At 43.3% G+C, this 22,763-nt stretch overlaps 1 protein-coding gene across 1 annotated transcript in view; it reads right to left on the reverse strand.

The window, feature by feature from the left end:
- Nucleotides 1-22,763, reverse strand: part of slc6a17 (solute carrier family 6 member 17) — a 91,319-nt gene that overhangs the window by 35,255 nt on the left and 33,301 nt on the right. The window contains exon 2 of the mRNA XM_072563966.1: nt 17,619-18,035. Coding sequence (XP_072420067.1) covers nt 17,619-17,904 — 286 coding nt within the window. The 5' untranslated portion in view covers nt 17,905-18,035. The remainder of the gene's footprint in view (nt 1-17,618; nt 18,036-22,763) is intronic.

Below are 22,763 nucleotides of genomic sequence, written 5' to 3' on the forward strand. Positions count from 1 at the left end.
AACATCCGAGTAAGTCTCCTCTGAGCACTTTCCATAGCTTCCACATCCTTCTTATAATGCAGTGACCGAAACTGTACATGCGATTCTCCAGGCGCGGCCTTACCAGTGTCTTGTACAGGTGAAGTATGACCTCATGGCTCAGAACTCTATCCCCCTACCAAAAAACGCCAACCATCATATGCCTTCTTAAAAACCCTATCAACCTGGGTGACAACTTTCAGGGATCTATGTACCTGGACACAGAGACCGCTCTGTTCATCCACACTGCCAAGAATTTTACCATTAGCCCGGTACTCTGCATTCCTGTTACTTCTTCTGAAGTGAACTACTTCACACTTTTCTGCATTTCTCCAACCCACAACATCCTTTGGCACTATCTACAACTCTGCCTACTTTAGTGTCATCCACAAATTTATTAACCCATCCTTCTATGGCCACATCCAGATCATTTATGAAAATGCCAAAGTAGTGGCCCCAAAACAGATCCTTGTGGCACACCACAGGTAACTGAGCTCCAAAATGAACATTTCCCAATAACCATCATCCTCTGTCTTTTTTCAGCTAGCCAATTTCTAATCCAAACCACTAAGTCACCTCCATGTCCTCGGCAGAGTGGGAGGGGGAGTTGAAATATTGGGCCACGGGGCGGTTTGGTTGATTGGTGCGGGTGTCCCGGAGATGTTCCCTAAAGCGCTCTGCTCTGAGGCATCCAGTCTCCCCAGTGTAGAGGAGACCGCATCGGGAGCAACGGATACAATAAATGATATTAGTGGATGTGCAGGTAAAACTTTGATGGATGTGGAAGGCTCCTTTAGCGCCTTGGATGGAGGTGAGGGAGGAGGTGTGGGCGCAGGTTTTACAGTTCCTGCGGTGGAAGGCGAAGGTGCCAGGATGGGAGGGTGGGTTGTTGGGGGGGTGTGGACCTGACCAGGTGGTCACAGAGGGAATGGTCTTTGTGGAAGACAGAAAGGGGTGGGGAGGGAAATATATCCCTGGTGGTGGGGTCCGTTTGGAGGTGACGGAAATGTCGGCAGATGATTTGGTTTATGCGAAGGTTGGTAGGGTGGAAGGTGAGCACCGAGGGGTTCTGTCCTTGTTACGGTTGGAGGGGTGGGGTCTGAGGGCAGAGGTGCAGGATGTGGACGAGATGCGTTGGAGGGCATCTTTAACCACGTGGGGACGGAAATTGCGGTCTCTAAAGAAGGACGCCATCTGTGTGACCTGTGGTGGAACTGGTCCTCCTGGGAGCAGATACGGCGGAGGCGGAAGCGTATTCCCAATTCCAAGAGGAAAGAAATAGTTAACAGCAGGACCTTTGGAACTTGATAAACAGAGAGCGGTGCAAGTTCACAGCTCCCTGAAAGTGGTAACACAAGTGGATATGATATGTTGGTTAAAAAAAAAGGCATACACCACGTTGCCTTTATTGGCTGGGGCACTGAATATAAAAGTAGGCAAGTCATGTTGCAACTGTATAAGACTTTAGTTAGGCCACATTGTGGAGTATTGTGCACAGTTCTAGTCCCTATACAAAAGGAAGGTGTGGAGACATTGGAAAGGGTGCAAAAGAGATTTACCCGGATGTTGCCTGCATTGGAGTGTATTTACCATAATGAGAGGTGGACACTCTTGGATTGTTTATCTAACAGCATTATTCACCCAGGTCATTTAGCAGCCTCGGACAATGGGATGGTGGCCAACTTCCCATATGCCAAACAAGGAGTCTCGAGACTAATTTTGCAGTGTATGAGGGAGGACTATCTCATCATATAGAGGGATCAGAGGGGTACATCCTCATCCCTCTTACGTGGCCTTAATCAGGAAGCTGAGGTGCTTGAAATGAAGCACTACCATTACTTTAAACTGGCAATGCAAATAAGTCACTGAAATAGAAAGTTAAACAAGCATGAAGTGGATTATTGTTTAAATTAACAGTTATGATTAGCTCCACGTGACTGAACACCAGGACCAACACTAGGACAAAACGATCAAAGGAAAGGTTATTGATTTCATAAGAATACTATTTATATATAGAGTGAGTGCAGTTTCAGTGTGCAATTTCAATGAGGTAAGCATACTGCTTTTAACTCAATCTTCAGATAAACAAAAACTAAAAACTTACCTTCCCAATTTTAGCCTCAGTCAGCCCTGGGGGTAAAATAAAAGTTTTCCTACTGGTGGAAAGATCAAGATTGATAAGGTGATTGGTTAAAAAAACAACAGGAACTCGAGTGGTTAAGGTCTGTAATGTACTCTCTGAGAATGTGGTGGAAATAGGTTCCCTTGAGTGCTCAGGGTCTAGAATGCACTGCTAAAGGTGGATTTTCAAAAGAGATTGGGAATATTATCTGAAATGGAGCTCTAGGGTGAGGTTGGGGCAGAGTGGCCTTATGAAAAATCTTCATCTGGAGAAATGGTGCACACCTGATGGGTTGAATGGCCTGTGGTAGTAATTCTGTCATGAGAATGGCTGCTGCTTTGTTGCTCTGCATTTAAAGAAACTGATCACAGCAGCCAAGCACATGTCCACCAATTTCATTTGTACTTCTTCCAGGGCCACTCAGCTCCTGACCTCATTATAGCCTTGGTTCAAATATGATCAGACGAACTCAAATCCAGAGGTGAGGAGAGAGTGATTGCCCCTGACATCAAGGCTGCATTTGACCGGGTATGGCAACAAGGAGAGTGAGCAAACCTAGATTCAATGGGAATTGGGAGGCAATCTTGCTGCTGGTTGGAGTCATACCTGTGTCACAAAGCTGGTCCTTTTTCTAAAAGTGGTTCCTTTTCTCAAGGATACAGAGTCTTTGATTTCTTTCAGTGGGGTCATAAAAATAGTCCGGGTTCCGAATTGATTGGGTTGGTACAGAGATGAAAAGGGCATTGGGAGGTCTTTTTGTTTATGCGTAAACAGATGACACTTTAGGCCACAGCTTTTATGTTTTGGAAGTGACCTGTTTAACAAAAGGGGAGTCCTAAAAGCTAAAACCATGTTTGAGTCAGTTCAGCAGTGGGCTGTGTGGAAACAAGCAACTAGACTCTCTCCTTCTAACTTCAACCTGTCAGCCTTTGTTTCATTTTTGCTCTGTGTTTAAAGGGTTTGTTTATTGGGACTGTTGCACGTAATATTTGGAACAGCAAATTAAGTCTGGTTTGGATAGACGGAGTTGTGTGGGTATTCCATATTCTGCTCTTTATGTTTCATTCAGTAATTTTGTAAATAACTTTTTGTCTGTTTTAAAACCTGGTAGTCAACCTAGCTAACTAACTCTGGTTAATTTTCACTGTACACTTACCAAAACAAATAGCAAAGTTACGATCTGGGCTGCCTGCTTAAGAATGTTTTGAGTGGTCTTTCTTAGTTCATAACACCCAGCACAAAGACAGTTACAATGGGTTAAGATCAGTCATCTCAGCTCCAGGACATCTCTGCAGAAGTTCCTCAGGATAGTGTCCTAGGCCCAACCATCTTCAGCTTCTTCATCAATGACCTTCCCTCCATCACAAGGTCAGAAATGGGGATGTTTGCTGATGACTGCACAATGTTCAGCACCAACCACAACTCCTCAGGTACTAAAGGAGTCCAGACCAAATGCAACAGGACCTGGATAATATCCAGGCTTGGGCTGACAAGTGGAAAATAACATTTGTGCCACACAAGTGCTAGCAGTGACTCCATCCAACAAAAGATAATCCAACCAGCGCACCTTGACATTCAATGATGTTACCATCACTGAATCCCCCATTGTTAACATCCTGGGGGTGGTTACCATTGACCAGAAATTGAACTGGACTATGTAAGTTTTGGATGTAGGTTTGCTCGCTGAGCTGAAAGGTTCATTTCCAGACATTTCATTACTTTACTAGGTGACATCTTCACTGGACTTTATGCAAAGCAATGCTGAAACTTCCTGCTTTCTATTTATATGTTTGGGTTTCTTTGGGTTGGTGATGTCATTTCCTGTGGTGAAGTCACTTCCTGTTCCTTTTCTCAGAGTGTGGTAGCTGGGCTCTAACTCGATGTGTTTGTTGATAGAGTTCTGGTTGGGATGCCATGCTTCTAGGAATTCTCGTGCATGTCTTTGTTTGGCTTGTCCTAGGATGGATGTATATGTTATGTAAGTATTGTGGCTGCAAGAGTAGGTCAGAGACTAGGAATCATGTGGTGGGTAACTCACTTCCTGACTCTCCAAAGTCTATTCATCATCTTCAAGGCACAAGTCAGTAGTATGATAAAATACTCCTGACTCATGGTTCTAGCGATGCTCAAGAATTTTTACACCATCCAGAAAAAATAAATTAGCCCACGTAACTGGTACAACATCAACAAATATTCCTCCACGGTCAACACTCTGTAGCAGCAGTATATACTCTGTACAAGATACACTGCAGAAATTCACCCGGGCTTCTTACCTAGCACATTCCAAAAACATAACCATTTCCATCTGAAAGAATGAGGGTAACAGATACCTGGGAACACTACCAACTGCAGGTTCCATTCTAAGCCACTGATCATTCTGACTTGGAAATATGTCACCATCTGTTCAGTGTTGCTGAGACTAGAATTCTCTCCTTCACAGCACTGTGATCCTAGCTACAACAGTTGGACTGCAGCGGTACAAGAAAACAGCTCATCACCTTCTCAAGGGCAATAAATGAATAAAATCAAAATTGGGATCTCATTCTGGATAGTCAACATCTGTTTTTGGCTAGACATCTGCAGAACGATATAGCGTGCTATCCAGTACATCCATAGTGAGGTTTTCTACATCCATCAGTTACCTGAGTAGAGTGTTGATCAATCTAATTTCTAAACCTACGATTCAATCTCACATCATTAGGTTCCGGCTGGAAGACTGTGTGCATCTCTGAATTTACCTTCATTGACAGTAACTGTAACAATTACAATAATCATTTGGATTAATATGACACCTTTGACATATCACAACATCCAAAGCAATGTTAAGCAAAAAAAATCTGACTTCATGTCACAAAAGAAGATATTCCTGTCTACTGGAGAACAGTGCCAGAAGACTATAGGATAGCAAATGTTGTTCCCTTGTTCAAGAAGGGGAATAGAGACAACCCTGGTCATTATAGACCAGTGAGCCTTAATTCAGTTGTGGGTAAAGTGCTGGGAAAGGTTATAAGAGATAGCTTCCTCAGGGAGCTGAGGAAATTTGACATGACGGCGAATCCCCTTCCCAACTTTCACAGGTGCACCATCAAGAACATTGTGTCTGGATTTAACACTACCTGGAATGGTAACTATAACATTCAAGATCAAAAACAGTTACAGAGAGTGGTGAACTCAGCCCAGCCAATCACAAAGGCCAACCTCCCATCTACTGAATCCACCTACCAGGCCCGTTGTCAAGGAAAGGCCGCCAGCATTCTCAAAGATCCATTCCACCCTGGCAATGTTTTTCTGCAACCTCTACTATCAAGGAGAAGGTACAGAAGCCTAAACACACACCAACTGGTTTGTAAAAGTTTCTACCCTCCTGTTGTTAGAATACTAAATAGACTCACAAAGTCTTAACATTCGCCTGTACCTGGGTTTTTGTTTTTGCTGTTGTTTACCTATCACCTATGCTACTTAACTCTGTGATCTGCCTGTATTGCTCGCAAGACAAAGCTTTTCACTGTGCCTCAATACATGTGACAATAAATTCAATTCAATTTATAATCATCCAGAAAGGAATGAATCGATTAGGGATAGTCAACACGTTTTTGTGAAGGGTAGGTCATGCCTCACAAACCTTAATGAGTTCTTTGAAAAGGTGACCAAACAGGTGGATGAGGGTAAAGTGGTTGATATGATGTATATGGAGTCCAGTAAGGCATTTGATAAAGTTTCCCACAGTAGGCTATTGCACAAAATACAGAGGCATGGGATTGAGGGTGATTTAGCGGTTGGATCAGAAATTGGCTAGCTGAAAGGACAGAGGGTGGTGGTTGATGGGAAATGTTCATCCTGGAGCTCAGTTACGAGTGGTGTACTACAAAGATCTGTTTTGGGTCCACTGCTGTTTGTCATGTTTATAAACAACCTGGATGAGGGCATAGAAGAGTGGGTTAGTAAATTTGCAGATGACACTAAGGTCAGTGGAGTTGTGAATGGTGCAGAAGGATGTTGCAGGTTACAGAAGGACACAGATAAGCTGCAGAGCTGGGCTGAGAGGTGGCAAATGGAGTTTAATGTGGAAAAGTGTGAGGTGATTCACTTTGGAAGGAGCAACAGGAATGCAGAGTACTGGGCTAATGGTAAGATTCTCAAATGTGATCAGGAATGAGAAACTGTATTAGTGACAAAAATAGTGAAAGCATGTGGCTCTTTCCAGTGGAACAGGTCAGTATAGATTAAATTAAGATCTTAACATTCTGAAGGTTTGCGTGGGGACTCGTCCATAAATTATATCCCTTGAAGAATGGATCAGACTGGACACCTTTAGTCACCTATTGTGGTTATTTGACTGGTGAAGTAAACTGTTTCAGACCCTCAGGCCAGTTACTGAATTCTCACTGCTTACTCAGCACGCACTCTCTCTCTCTCTCTCTCTCTCTCTCTCTCATTCCATTGATTGTTCAGTTTTAGGAGGCAGAGGATTGAACATTTCCCCAGTCCCATGCTTCTTCTTCAAAAAATGTGTTTTCCTGCCTTTCATAGCCTAAAATACCAAGCACATTCTGTGTCACAATTTGTTTTGAAGGAAGATCCCTGGTTGCTGTGTTTATAAATCTTCCTTTTGAATTCAGAGAGTTCTGGTTCTTTTAAATCATCAATTTTCCCTGAAATGGTATCTTCTACTAGTTTTAATTAAATTTACTCATTTTCAGTGAAAATAAATTCTGAGGATTTCTCAATTCCATAGCCTTTGTCTAATTTCTTTTCTGCCTCTCATTTTCCTTTGCAGCTGAACCTAATGACCGGACCAAAAACTGAAGTTGCTGGAAAAGCTCAGCCCAAGGAAGGGTCACTTGGCCTGAAATGTTAACTCCTTTTTTTATTCCTGATGAAGGGCTTTTGCCCGAAACGTCGATTTCGAAGCTACTTGGATGCTGCCTGAACTGCTGTGCTCTTCCAGCACCACTAATCCAGAATCTGGTTTCCAGCATCTGCAGTCATTGTTTTTACCTCTCTGATTTCTCTGCACAGATGCTGCTCGACCTGCTGAGCTTTCCCAGCAAATTCTGTTTTCGTTTCTGATTTACAGCATCCGTAGTTTTTTCAGTTTTTATCTAAGTGACCTGGACAGTGATTACAGAATTGTCCTTGTGTAGGAAGCAGCTATTTGGCTGACTGTTACAATGCTCAGAGAGCAAGTGTGACATTGGTCCAATCTCTTGCTCTCTCCCCATAGCCCTGCATATTGGTTATTAGGATAGAATTATTCAGTGCTGTCTTGAACCTGCCTTCACTATATTCCCACACAGTGCATTCCGTACCTTAACTACTCACCAAATGAAAAAGGTTTTTCTCACTTCACACCTGAACATTTGCAAAGCACTTTAAAACTGTGCCCTTTGGTTCTTGATCCATTTCCAAGTGCAGATTCTCCTATCCATTGTATTCAGATCCCTCATGATTTGAAAAACTCCTCTCAAATCTCTGCTCCAAGAAAAACAGTTCCAGTTTGTCCAATCTTCCTTGTAACTCAAGTTCCTTATCCCTGGAACCATTCTTGTAAACCTTTTCTGCACGCTCTTCAATCTATTCCCATCTTTCCTTTATCCTTGTGCTTAGAACTCCACATAATACTCAAACTGCAATTTAATCTGTCTCTTATACAAGTTTACCATAAACTTCAAGCTATTGTACTCCATGCACCTCTATGAACCCCAAAACAGTGCACGTTTTAACTATCTTATCTATCACCTTTGATGATGTTGGTATATATAAATCCAGGTCTTTATACTCCTGTGCACCTTGCAGAACAGTACCCTATATTCTCTCTCCATGTTCTTCTCACCAAAATGCATCATCTCACACATCCCCAAACTGAACTTCATCTGTCATTTATCCACCCACTCCCCTAAGTTGTCAATGTCCTTTAGAAGTTCTTCTCTCGGTTTACAATTCCATCAAAATTTGCCATTCACAAGCTTTGAAATTGTCCCCTGTAGACCAAGAACTAGTGATTAGGTGTTATTTATGGGACAAGGAATAGCAATAGAGCTTAATTCAAATAAATGCGCGATGTTACATTCGGCAAGACAAACTAGGGCAGGACTCACACAGTTAATGGTTGGGCCCAGGGGAGAGTTGTCAAACAGAGAGACCTAGGGATGCAGAACATAGTTCCTTGAAAGGAGCATCACAGGCAGACAGGGCAGTGAAGGTGCATTTGACACACTTGCCTTCATTGATCAGAGCACTGTGTAAAGTAGTTAGGACATCATGTTAGAGCTTCATAAGACATTGCTAAGGCCACATTTGGAGCACTGCATACAATTCTGGTTACCCTGCTATCGAAAAGATGTCATGAAACTGGAAAGGGTGCAAAAAAAATTTAAAAGAATGTTATCAAGACTGGAAGATTTGAGTTCTAAAGAGAGGCTGGATATGCTGGAGTTTAGGAGTCTGAGGAGTGACCTTATAGAGGTTAATGAAATCATGAGGGGATTAGATAAGGTGAATAGCCAAGATCTATTCCCCAAGGTAGGGGAGTCCAAAATAGAGGGCATAGGTTTAAGGTGAGAGGAGAAAAGTTTAAAATGGACCTGAGAGGCAACCTTTTCACACAGAGGGTGGTTTGTACGTAAGAATGAGCTGCCAGAAGAAGTGGTAGAGAGGGGTACAATTACAATATTTAAAAGACTTTTGGATGGGTACATAATAGGAAAAGACTGGAGAGATATGGGCCTAACGCAGGTAAATGGGACTATTTGGGAATCCTGGTCAGCGTGGACGAGTTGGGCTGAAAGGTATTTCTCCATGCTGTATGACTCTATGATACTATTTCAGGAAAACAAGGGTCCCAATACCAGGTGGAGAACTCCACTGCTATCCTTCTTCCAGTCTGATTAACATTTTCTGTTTCCTCTGATGCTTGTTGAAGGTTACATTTGGTAAAAAAAGGCTGAATTGGGCTTTCATGCAAATACAATGGCTGAAAGACTAGGAATTCTGCAATGAGTAAAGAGAAAGTGAGGACTGCAGATGCTGGAGATAAGAGTCAAGAGTGTGTTGTTGGAAAAGTACAGCAGGTCAGGCAGCATCTGAGGAGCAGGAGAATCAACACTGGGCATAAGCCCTTCACTAGGAATGAGGCTTGTGGGTTGGGGCTGAGATATGAATGGGAGGGGGATGGGGTTGGTGGGAGGAACCAGCTACCTCCCATTTATCTCTCAGCCCCGACCCACAAGCCTCATTCCTAATAAAGGGCTTATGTTCAAAACATCAATTCTCCTGCTCCTCAGATGCTGCCTGACCTGCTGTGCTTTTCACTCTTGACTGCAATGAGTAAGTCACCCCTTTACTCCCCATAATCTGTCCATCGTTTGCCACATGTCAGAAGTGTGATGCCTGGATGAGTGCAGTTCCAACAATACCCAAGAAGTTTGACAGAGATCGTTTGACAGCACCTTTCAAACACATGACCACTTCCATCTAGAAGGACAAGGGTAACAGATACATGGGAACACCAGCAGCTGCACAATCCCCTCCAAATTACTCATCGTCCTGACTTGGAAATATATCATTGTTCATGCACTGTTGCTGGATCAAAACCTGGAATTCCCTCCCTCAGGGCAATGTGGGTCAACCTACAGCACATGGATTTGCAGTGGTTCGAGAAGGCAGCTCACCCCTACTTTCTCAAGGGCAAGTAAGGACAGGCAATAAATATTGGGCCAGCCAGTGATGGCCACATCCTGTCAAATAATACATCTAGAAATAAAACAGGAGCAGACAATATGGGAATGTATTTAGTTGGGGGAGGGGAAGTTACAATGCTATTAGGTGGGAACCGTGGAATATAAACTGGGAACAGGTATTCTCAGGGAAATGCATGACAGAAAAGCGGAGGTTGTTTAGGGAACACTTGCTCTGAGTGCTGAATAGGGTTGTCCCACTAAAACAAGGAAGGTATGGTAGGGTGAAGGAACCTTGAATGACAAGAGATTTGGAACATCTAGTTAAGAGGGAGAAGGAGCTTACTTAAGGTTGAGGAGGCAAGGATCAAACAGGGATTCAGAGAGTTACAAGGTAGCCTGGAAGGAGCTAAAGAATCGACTCAGGAGAGCTAGAAACGGACATGAAAAATCCTTGGTGGATAGGATTAAGGAAAATCCCAACGCATTCTACATTTATGGAGGAACAAGAGGATGGCCAGAGTGAAGGTAGAGCTGATCAGGGATCGTGGGGAATGAACCCAGCCAGGTGTTAGATTTGGAGGTCGGTGAGCATTTGGGTGATAGTGACCATAATTTGGTTATGTTTACAATACCAATGGGCAGGGATAGGTATATACTACAGGGAAAGAGGTTTAACTGGGGGAAAGGCAATGATGATATAATGAGGCAAGATTTAGGTAGCGACCTGGATGAGGGCATAGAAGAGTGGGTTAGTAAATTTGCAGATGACACTAAGGTCAGTGGAGTTGTGGATAGTGACGAAGGATGTTGTAGGTTACAGAGAGACATAGATAAGCTGCAGAGCTGGGCTGAGAGGTGGCAAATGGAGTTTAATGCAGACAAGTGTGAGGTGATTCACTTTGGTCGGATAACCAGAATGCAAAGTACTGGGCTAATGGTAAGATTCTTGGTAGTGTGGATGAGCAGAGAGATCTCGATATCCAAGTACACAGATCCTTGAAAGTTGCCACCCAAGTTTCATCTTTTATTAATAGAAGGGATTGAGTTCCGGAACCATGAGGTTATGCTACAGCTGTACAAAACTCTGGTGCGGCTGCACTTGGAGTACTGTGTATAGTTCTGGTCACTGCATTATAAGAAAGATGTGGAAGCTTTGGAAAGGGTGCAGAGGAGATTTACGAGGATGTTGCCGGGTATGGAGGGAAGGTCTTACAAGGAAAGGGTGAGGGACTTGAGGCTGTTTTCATTGGAGCTTGGAAAGTTAAGAGGTGACTTAATAGAGACATATAAGATAATCAGAGGTTTAGATAGGGTGGACAGGGAGAGCCTTTTTCCAAGAATGGTGATGGTGAGCACGACGGGGCATAGCTTTAAATTGAGGGGTGATAGATATAGGACAGATGTCAGAGGTAGTTTCTTTACTCAGAGAGTAGTAAGGGTATGGAATGCTTTGCCTGCAACCGTAGTAGATTCGCCAACTTTAAGTACATTTAAGTCATCATTGGACAAGCATATGGGCATACATGGAATAGTGTAGGTTAAATGGGCTTCAGATTGGTATGACAGGTCGGCGCAACATCGAAGTCCGATGGTCTGTGCCACGCTGTAATGTTGTATGTTCTATGTTCACAGGATGGGGAAGGAAACTGCAGAGAATGGACACACTTGAAATGTGGAGCTTATTCAAGGAACAGCTACTGCGGGCCCTTAATAAGTATATACTTATCAAGCAGTGAGGTTGTTATCGAGAGAGGGAGCTATGGTTTACTAAATAAGTTGAAGATCTTGTCAAGAGGAAGAAGAAGGAATATGTGGGGATGAGGCATGAAGGCTCAGAGGGCTTGAGAGTTATACGTTAGCCAGAAAAGATCTAAAGAGAAGGCTAAGAGGAAGGGACATGAGAGGTTGTTGGTGGATAGGATCAAGAAAAACCCTAAGGCCTTCTATACGTATGCCAGAAATAAAAGAATGACTGGAGCAAGATTAGGGCTGATCAAACACAGTAGTGGGAAGTTGTGTGTGGAATCTGAGGACATAGGGGAAGCACTTAATGTGTACTTTTCATCAGTATTCACACTGGAAAAGGACAATGTTAGTGAGCATATGGAGATACAGGCTAATAGATTTTTGATGGGATTGAGGTTGGCAAAAAGGAGGTTTTAGTAAATTTGCAAGATCTTGAAAAAGATAATATGCCTGGGCCAGATGGGATCTATCCTTGGATTCTCTGGGAAGCCAGGGAGGAGATTGCACAGCCTTTGGCTTCGATCTTTATGTCATCATTAACGACAGGAGTCATGCCAGAGGAGCAGTGGATAGCAAATGTTGCTCCCTTGTTTAAGAAGGGGAGTCGGGCCAGTGAGCCTTACTTTGGTTATGGATAAGGTGTCGGAAAAGGTTATTAACAGATAGGACTTATTGTCATCTTGAAAGGAATAAATTGATCAGCGATAGTCAACACAGTTTTGTGAAGGATCAGTCGTGCCTCACTAACCTTATTGAGCTCTTCAAGAAGGTGACAAAACAGGTGGATGAAGGTAAAGCAGTTGATGTGGTGTATATGAACTTCATTAAGGCATTTCACAAGGTTCCACACGATAGGCTATTGCACAAAATATGGAGTTACGGGATTGAAAGTGATATAGCGGTTTGGATCAGAAATTGGCTAGCTGAAAGAAGACAGAGGGTGGTGTTGATGGGAAATGTTCATCCTGGAGCTCAGTTACCTGTGGTGTGCCACAAGGATCTGTTTTGGGGCCACTGCTATTTGTCACTTTCATAAATGATCTGGATATGGGTGTAGAAGGATGGGTTAGTAAATTTGCGGATGACACTAAGGTAGGCAGAGTTGTGGATAGTGCCGAAGGATATTGTGAATTACAGAGGGACATAGATAAGATGCAGAGCTTGGCTCTGAGGTGGCAAATGGAGTTTAATGTGAAAAGTATGAGATTGTTCACTTCGGAAGAAGTTAAAGGAATGCAGAGTACTGGATTAATGGTAACATTTTTGGAAGTTTAGATGAACGATATGTCCTGGTGCATAAATCCCTGAAAGTTGCCATCTAGGTTGATAGGGTTGTTAAGAAGGCATATGGTATGTTTGTGGTTATTGGTAGGGGAATTGGGTTTTGAAGCCACTACATCATGCTTCAGCTGTACAAGACACTGGTAAGGTTGCACCTGGAGTATTACGTGCAGTTCTGGTCACTGCATTATAGAAAGGATGTGGAAGCTTTGGAAAGGGTTCAGAGGTGATTTACTAGGATGTTGTCTGGTATGGAGAGAAGGTCTTATGAGGAAAGGCTGAGGGAACGGAGGCTGTTTTCATTGGTGAGAAGAAGGTTGAGAGGTGACTTAATTGAGACATATAAGATAATCAGAGAGTTAGATAAGTGAATAGTGAGCCTTTTTCCTTAGATGGTGAAGGCAAACACGAGGGGACATAGCTTTAAATTGAGGGGTGATAGATTTAAGATAGTTATCAGGGGTAGTTTCTTTATTGGAGAGTAGTAGGGGCATGAAACGACCTGCCTGAAATAGTAGTGGACTCACTGACTTTAAGGGCATTTAAATGGGCATCGGACATACATATGGATAATAATGGAACCGTGTAGGTTAGATGGGCATCAGATTAATTTCACAGGGTGGCGCAACATTGAGGGCTGGACAGCTTGTACTGCACTGTAACGTTCTATGTTCTATTTGTGCCTGGAGTCAGAGGAGGTAGGGGAGGTTCTTAATCAAAACTTTGCTTCAGTATTAATTAGAGAGAGGGACTTTGTCGTTTTTGAGGACAGTATGAAACAGGCTGATACACTCGAACAGGTTGATATTAAGAAGTAGGATGTGCTAGAAATTTTAAATAACATGAGGATAGGTATGTCCCCTGGACCAGACGCGATATACCCAAGGTTTCTACCGGAAGTGAGGGAAGGGATTGTGCACCTTCAGTGATGATCTTTGCATCCTCACTGTCCACTAGAGAAATATCAGATGATTGGAGGGAGGCAAATGTTATTCCCTTGTTCAAGAAAGGGAATAGGGATAATCCTGGGAATTACAGACTAGTTAGTCTTACTTTGGTGGTGAGCAAATTACTGAAGATGATTCTGAGAGACAGGATTTCTGATTATATGGAAAAGCATATCTTGATTCAAGATAAGCTGCATGGCTTTGAGAGGGACAGGTCATACCTCACAAACCTTGTTGAATTCTTTGAGGATGCGGCAGAACACATTGATGAAGGTAGAGCAGTGAATGTGGTGTACATGGATTTTTGCAAGGCGTTTGATAAGGTTCCCCATAGTAGGCTCATTCAGAAAATAAGGATGCATGGGATACGGGGAAATTTGGCTGTCTGGATACAGAATTGGCTGGGCCATAGAAAACTGAGGGTGGTGGTAGATGGAAAGTATTCATCCTGGAGCTCGGAAACCAGTGGTGTCCGCAGGCATCTGTTCTGGAACCTTTGCTCTTTGTGATTTTTATAAATGACTTGGATGAGGAAGTGGAAGGATGGGTTAGTAAGTTTGCCAATAACACAAAGGATGGTGGAGTTGTGGATAGTGTGGAGGGCTCTTGTAGGGGGCAACGGGACATTGACAGGATGGAGAACTGGGCTGAGAAGTGGCAAATGGAGTTCAACCTGGAAAAGTGTGAAGTGATTCATTTTGGAAGGTCGAATTTGAATGCAGTTTACAGGGTTAAAGGCTGGATTCTTGGCAGTGTGGAGGAACAAAGGGATCTTGGACTCCATGTGCATAGACTCCTCAAGTTCTTCCCAAGTTGATAGGGTTGTTAAGAAGGCGTATGATGTATTCGCTTTCATTAGCGGGGAAATTGAGTTTAAGACCCACAAGGTTATGCTGCAGCTTGATAGAGCCCTGGTGAGATCACACTTGGAATATTGTGCACTTTTCTGTTTGCTGCATTATTGGAAGAATGTGAAAGCTTTAGACAGGGTACAGAGGAGATTTATCAGGATGCTGCCTGGACTGGAAGGCATGTCTTATGAAGAAAGGGTGGTACAGTTGCCTAAATGGTTAGCACTGTTGCCTCACAGCGCCAGGGACCCAGGTTTGATTCCCACTTTGGACAACTGTCTGTGTGGAGTTTGCACATTTGCTCTGTGTCGGCGTAGGTTTCCTCCGGGTACTCCGGTTTCTTCCAGATGTGCAGGTTCGGTGAATTGGCCATGCTAAATTGCCCATAGTGTTTAGGATATGTAGATTAGATGCATTCGTCAGGGGAAATGTTGAGTAATAGGTTGGGGAATGGATCCAGATGGGAAACTCTTCGGAAGGTCAGTTCAGGCTTGTTGGGCCTAATTGTCTGTTTCTGCACTGTAGGGATTCTAATAGAAAAGTTGAGAGAACGAGGGCTTTTCTCATTGGAGTGAAGAAGGATGAGAGCTGACTTCATGGAGGTGTACAAGATGATGAGAGGCATAGATAGAGTGGATAACCCGAGACTTTTTCCCAGGGCGGAAACGGCTATCACAATGGTACATAATTTTAAGATGGTTGGAGGAAGGTTTAAGGGGAAACTTCAGAGATAGGTTCTTTACACAGAGAGTGGTAGGTGCGTGGAATGCACTGCCAGCGGTAGTAGAGTCACATTCGTTAGGGACATTTAAACGACTCTTAGATAGGCACATGAATGATAGTAAAATGTAGGGTATGTGGATAAGTTTGATCTTAGAGCACAATAAAAGATCAGTACAACATTGAGGGCCAAAGGGCCTTGTATTGTTCTATCTTAAAAAATTATAATACAAAAAGCTACAAGAGAACATAAACAGAACAGCGACGGATGAAATTAAGATGAAACCTCCTTCAGTAAATGCGGCAGAATATCTATTACACAAATTGTATGCAGAAAATTTCCAGAAGGTTGGAAGAGACATGAAGACACCTAACTGTGAGGAAAGCTCAGCTACAGATTGCAGAGCTGCATTAAAGCACACGATGAATCATTGACCTAGTTTCACAAGGGTAGTATCAGCTGTAACTGACAGCCAGGAGCAGCAAAATGGGGAACAAATTCCCAAATGATTGTCGAATTTTTAGCCATTCTCCCCACAGCTCTGCAAATTTCCAGTTTATCCCACTGACCTGATTTCTCCATAGCCCCAAACTTATCCCACTGCCCCAGTCATTCCCCATATTGCTTCTCTCTTTCTCTCCCTCTCACTCACACTCCATTCCCTCATCCCTCCCATTCACACCACCTTCCCCAACCCATCAACCCCTCACTCCCAAAATGTTCCCAACCAACCCCTCAATCCCAAAACCATCCCCAAACTCCTCACTCCCAAACTCTTCCCCCCACCAAACCCTCACTCCCAAACCCTTCTCCCCTACCCCTCACACACACCTCAATCCTCACCTTTTTCTTCCCTCTCTCCTGATGAAATCCTGCTGTTTTCAAACTGGATGACCTCCAACTGGCTGTCTATGTTTCAAATCCTACCATCCTTAATTGGCTAATTGGTGGAGAACTATATGTGTGTGTGTGCATGGGAGAGAGAGCAGAAGCGCGAGAGACAGAGAGAGCAGAGAGAGAGAGAGAGAGCCCAACAAGCCCACACTGACCCTCCGAAGAGTAACCCACCAGATCCATTCCCCTAACCTATTACTCTACATTTCCCCTGAGTAATGCACCTAACCTACACATCCCTGAACACTATGGGCAAGTTAGCATGGTCAATCCTCCCTAATCTGCATATCTTTCCGCTGTTGGAGGAAACCGGAGCACCCAGAGGAAACCCACGTATGACGAGGAAAATGTGCAAACCCCACACAGACAATTGCCCGAGGCTGGCATCAAACCGATCCCTGGCACTGTGAGGCAGCAAGGCTAACCATTTAGCCACCATGCCGCTGATTACTCTGGACCAGAAAGCTTCAGCCATCATGAAGAAGTCCTGAATTCTTCTCCATCCCCTCCTTCCCACAGTCTCTCCATCTCAATCCCTCCCTCCCCCCAACACAAATGTTGCATGCCTTTTGCCCTTTTGTAACCATTACTTATTGGTCAACCTTGCTTTCATCTGCAGTCCTGTTCATTTATTTGATTACTTGTGCTGAGTAGGACAGGTCCCCACTCCAAAAAATGTTACTCGTAACCATGGAGCTACTTCCAATATTTGCACCTATGTTTGTACACTATTTTAGCATATAGCTAAAACTCACTCTCACACAAATGATTAAAAACATTCATAGTTTCCTACTGCCACATCATATTATCTGTAAATGTACATACTGTGTAAATAAATTGAGTTCCCATGACTGGCACCATCTATTCCTCAATTCTATTTATTCAGTAATGTGCAAATAACTACATCTGCATTAGTTGTTAGTCACTTATGGACAATATAGACCCTTCACAGTTCAAGCATCTCCTGTTCTAAGTTGACAGGCTATTTTATCAATATTACTACAGCCATTTCTTCCCCAAAATTTCCTCTAGTTTCTGCCAAGCCACAGATCACCTCCTCCCCACCCTCTGAGTTATGTTTCTCCCCCATTTTTCAAATGGATTCACTGCATTAGTCCCCAGGCCAAACCATTTTCTCCCACAATCGCCAAGCCACAGGAGACTTCAAGTGCTCCCCTCTCGGTTCCCTCAGCCTCCATTCCCAACTGCACCCCAACTCATCTCCACCCCAACCTAATTCATAGGGATTTTAATTACCAGTCTCACAATAACCTTTTCTCCCTTCTTGAGCCCGCAAGGAGTGGGATCTTAGCTACACATAATGACTCTGAAGGTGAATGGATTCTGTGACTGTCTTACCTCCACCATTTTTTTGACACAGGTAAGGGAAACGCCAGACATTTCCCAGGCCTACGGAGTAGCCAATCTGGGCAAGGATGTACTGTAGCTTATTGTTCCAGACTGGGCGATCATCATTCTCGATTGCATTCCCTCCATCCTGGTCTTTCGTCACAGGGACTCCTCCCACATTCAGCACACTGTGTTTATAGTCAACAGGTTCTTCTCCAGCGAGCAGGTCAGCGACAGATTCTGTGACAGGATCATTGCTGTGCTCTCGTTGCGTGACTTTACTGTTTTTCGGCATTGGGCAGACCTATAGGCAAAGCTTCAGAAATGAGGAGCAGAGGCAAGAACTTTCAAAGGTGCCACAGTCTCTGGAATATTCTGGGACTCCCGATATTGATATAGGCAGTAAGAGTCTTCTTTGTGACAACCCTAATTACAAAAATAATCACAAGTTAAATGCATAAATGGTGAACTTCAAAATCACAGACCCCAAATTGTTGCAGACTTGACACTGCTCCCATAGCATTTAAGAGGTTCCCATAAACCACAGAGAGACATGCTTCTCAACAAACCTGCATTCCAAAATGAGGATCAGTGCCTCAACAGACCATGTGATTTTGTCTTTTTTTTTGGAGGTGGAGGGGGGAGGCGGCGTGCAGTGGGTTGTGTGCAGAAAAAGAGATGGGATGTCTGGAATTCGGAGACATGAGGAATTGAGGGTACAGGTTTGGTCTCAATAGGGGAGTGTGGAGGGATAGGGTTGGATCTCAAAGGGAAGTGGGCTTACAGAGCCTAGTCTTGATAGGAGAGAGGAGGGTGGGAGCAGAAGGACTGTTCTCGATAGGGAATTGGGGGTGGTCAGGGAGTGCAGGAACAGAGCCCGGTCTCAATTAGGCACCACATGGCTGGGTTTTGATTGGACACTGATAGACAGTTGGGTCTCAGTGGGGGCTGGTACACATTTGGGCTTTGATGGGGCAAGGGTAAACGGTTGGGTCTCAGTTCTCTCCTTGTAGCGGTCACATTGCAGAGCAGCAGAAGATCCTGAGAAAAATCATCCAAAAGGTAAAAAACTCATGTTTCTGCTGAAAATCTGGGACACTGCCAGTTGTGGGGTTTTTTAGTTCCATCTCTGAGTAAACAATTGGAAAAAGACTAGTTTTGCAAATTTGAAAACACTGGGACTTGTGTGTCAGAATCAGGAATTAAAATTCTCCAATCAACCAAACACTCTCAATTCTGGGTTGCTGCATTATAATCTCTGAACAAGACATTCACTTGGTTTCTTTTCTCCTCAGCAGGATTCTATACATGTGTGTCTGAACATCTAACTCAATAATGTTTTGAAAATGGTGTACTGGAGGTTAGCTCAGCTTTCTTCAATCACCTTGAATTCTTCTTTACTCTATTAAACTCCTTTTTTTTTCCAAACAACCTGTTCAAAACATTTATTACACTCCTCTGGAGCAGGTGAGACTTGAATCAAGGATATGCACACTACCACTGAGGTGTAAGAGGGCCCCGATCTAATCTTTTCATTCTTCATTATTTTATGAATTGTAAATTATTCAATCTCACTTTCCCCAACTATATGTTGACACCATGGTGGGGGGGGGGGGGGGGGGGGGGGGGGAGGTAAATCTTCCCAAATGGAACAACTAACATTGAGCCAGAATCAATAGGAAACTACAATTGGACCAGGCAGCTGAGCTCCCCATGGATTTCTAGGATTTGAGAAGACATTTACTCCATACGGTAAAGCTCCTGCTGAGAGCTCAGACTGTCAAAACTGTACCCACTAAGGTTTCTAGATTAGATTACTTACAGTGTAGAAACAGGCTCTTTGGCCCAACAAGTTCAACCGACCCGCCGAAGCACAACCCACCCAAACCCATTCCCCTAATTTACCCCTTCACCTAACACTACGGGCAATTTAGCGTGGCCAGTTCACTTAACCTGCACATTTTTGGTCTGTGGGAGGAAACCGGAGCACCCGGAGGAAACCCACGCAGACACGGGGAGAATGTGCAAAATTCGCAGTCAGTTGCCTGAGGTGGGAATTGAACCTGGGTCTCTGGCGCTGTGAGGCAGCAGTGCTAACCACTGTGACGCCCATAAATCTCAGCTCACAAGTCTCTCGCATTTTAATAATCCTTCAATAATCTGAATACCTCAATTAAATCTCACTAATATTTCTCTGCACCAAGGAGACAGAACCCTCATCTCCACACAGGTCCCACTCCAGGGACAATACTGGTAAAATGAGTCTGTGCCTTTCCAAGACCTGATATCAATGCCAAAGGCTGAGGCTAAACCAGATATCAGGGAAAGTTGATTAATCAATCTTTGCTTTTTTGAATTTCAAAAAGTTTGTCAAGTGTATTTCACTGAGATTTTCAGGAACAGGAGATCAGAGATTAATTCAGAGCTAAAATCCACAGAATAAATTGATAATCACCCAATGAATGTGAAATAGTTTTGTTATGAGATGCAGTGCACTATGAAATAGCAGGGTGAGTTTATATGGATCTAACAGACTGAGTAGTTTATAGAAAATTAATAACTTATAGGCATATTTAGAGTCCAGTGGGGAGTCTCAAACAATCTTCAACAATATTGAGCCTACAAGCACCATGTGAATGTGAGAGCAGGAGTGGGGATTGTAACTGAGAACAATGTGCTCATAATAACCAAGCCTTCTAATAATAACTGGATAAACATTCAGTGAGACAACCAAAATGCTCAATTTACCTGCTGACTGTTACTCAGGACAAAAGCAATTCACACCAGGTTTCATCATTAACAGAAAGTAACTATGTATTATAATAGGTTTAAATTTAACACCTGGCAAAGAAAGGAATCCAAATCATTACCTCATGAGTTGAATTATACCACCAAAGAAAACCCAGCTCACACTAATTCATGCTTCACACAAATGGAAGACTCACAGTTTGACACAGGTATTGTGTGGGGGAGAAAACAGGCAACAAAATTCTGAAGAACAAATGACCAGATCTCAAGAATGGGTTAAATTGCTCTCTGTTTCTTTTCATTTTAACAATAAGAATAGTGTTGTCTGTAAAACAAAAGTTTGGTCTTCACTTCAAGTGTTGCTCAGTTGAAGCCAAGACTTCTCTACTTACAAATCTTTATTTTAAACTTTATTGTTTGTCTGTTGGAAGATAAACAGGGAGGGACAGAGGGAGAGAGAAATGGGGAGGAGGGACAGAGGGGGAGGGGAAAGGGAAGTAAAGTGGATAAGGAGACCAAAACCGCACATAATATTCTTGGAATGGCTTCACCAGTCCTCTATGTAACTGCAACAAGACATGCCTGTTCCTGTATTCAAATCCTGACTATGGAAGTCAGGATACCATTTGCCTACTTTACTGGCTGCTGCATCTAAGACCAAAAGACATAGGAGCAGAAATTAGGCCATTCAGCACATCAAGTCTGCTCCACCATTCCATCATGGCCGGTACCTTTCTCAACCCCATTCTCCCACTTTCTCCCTGTACCCTTTGATACTCCAGAACCTAGCTATCTCAATCTTAAATACACTCAATGACCCGGACTCCACAGCCTACTGTGGCAATGAAATCATAGAATCCCTGCAGTGTGGAAAAGGCCATTCGGCCCAACAAGTCCACACCAACCTCTGAAGAGTAACCTGACTAGACCCATTTCCTTACCTTATTCATCTACATTTACCCCTGACTAAAGCACCTAACCTACACATCCCTGAACACTATGGGCAATTTAGCACGGCCAATTCAACTAACCTGCACATCTTTGTGATTGCGGGAGGAAACTGGAGCACCCGGAGGAAACCCACACAGACACTGGGAGTTTGCACAGTCACCTGAGACTGGAATAGAACCTGGGTCCCTGGTGCTGTGAGGCAGCAGTGCTAACCCGCTAAACCACCATGGCACTCTATGAATTCTGTAGATTCACCACTCTGTAGCTGAAGCTGCATGCTTACTTTCAGCAGCTGGTGTACGAGGACACCTATGTCTCATTGTGCATTTCCCGGTTTCAATATATGGCCACTCCGGTAATAATCTGAGTTCCAGTGTTTGCTATCAAAGTGGATAACCTCACATTTATTCATATTATACTGCACCTGCCATCCATTTGTCTATTCTTATAGCAGCTTAACTTCGATTCTAGTTTAGAGACCAATAAAATGTGACTACTCAAAACAGGAGTATGCAGAATGGGAATGAATAGTTGATGGGACAGTGCAGAGGGAGCTTTATCTGAATCTAAGCCCATGCTGTCCTAGTCCCAGCAACGTTTGGGAATTGTTTAGAGGAAGCTTAACTTCAGTTTAAGTGTGTAGAGGTAGCTTTACTCTGTAGCACGTTCTGTTCTTCCCCAAGAATACTTCACAGGGAAAATGCAGACAGAGCTTTCCTTCGGAAGGTGTTCAATAAAGTATCAGACATTAGATGATTTAATAAAAAAACAGCCTTGGGTGTTGGGGTAGTGTCAGCACGGACATAAGTTTGGCTAAATAGCAGAAGACTGAAAGTTGATGTAAGGGGGCATTTTAAAGACAGCAATCTGTAACAAGTGGAGGGTTACAGAGATCAGTGCTAGGTCCACAATAATATAAATATGAAGTAGGGTTGAGGATGATCAAATCAAACATAATTGATTGGCACTGCAGACTCAATGAGCTGAATCGCTTACTTCTGTTCTTCTGTCTTTGGTCTTATAGGCCTTCTCCTGATTCGTAAGTTTGTATGTCACAGCAATTATCAAGAATCACACTCAATCTGTGTGACACTTGGTTGAGTCCCAGATGTATCAAATCACCTGCACTTGAACCGAATTATTGAGGCAAATTGAAGTTTATACAAAAATGTGTATAGTAGGAACACAGCAAGTTGATCCATGAGAAAGAAACAGACCAAACAGGTTTATTGTCTCTCTTATATTCTTGTTCTGTTATGAATTCTTTCTGGGTGCCAGCTGCCACTGAACAGGCTCCAACCTTTCATTAACAGGAATTCTTTCTCCATGACTGAACTAAAATGCACATCACAGTGGGATACACACCAGCTGCACTTAATCTTGTTCTCAGTTCACACATGCTCACCCTCAACAGAATCTCCCTCGCCTTTGACATGTTAATCCCTCAATAGACAC

Source organism: Chiloscyllium punctatum, chromosome 45 (genome assembly GCF_047496795.1).
Source record: "Chiloscyllium punctatum isolate Juve2018m chromosome 45, sChiPun1.3, whole genome shotgun sequence".
In the NCBI taxonomy this organism is placed as follows: domain Eukaryota; kingdom Metazoa; phylum Chordata; class Chondrichthyes; order Orectolobiformes; family Hemiscylliidae; genus Chiloscyllium; species Chiloscyllium punctatum.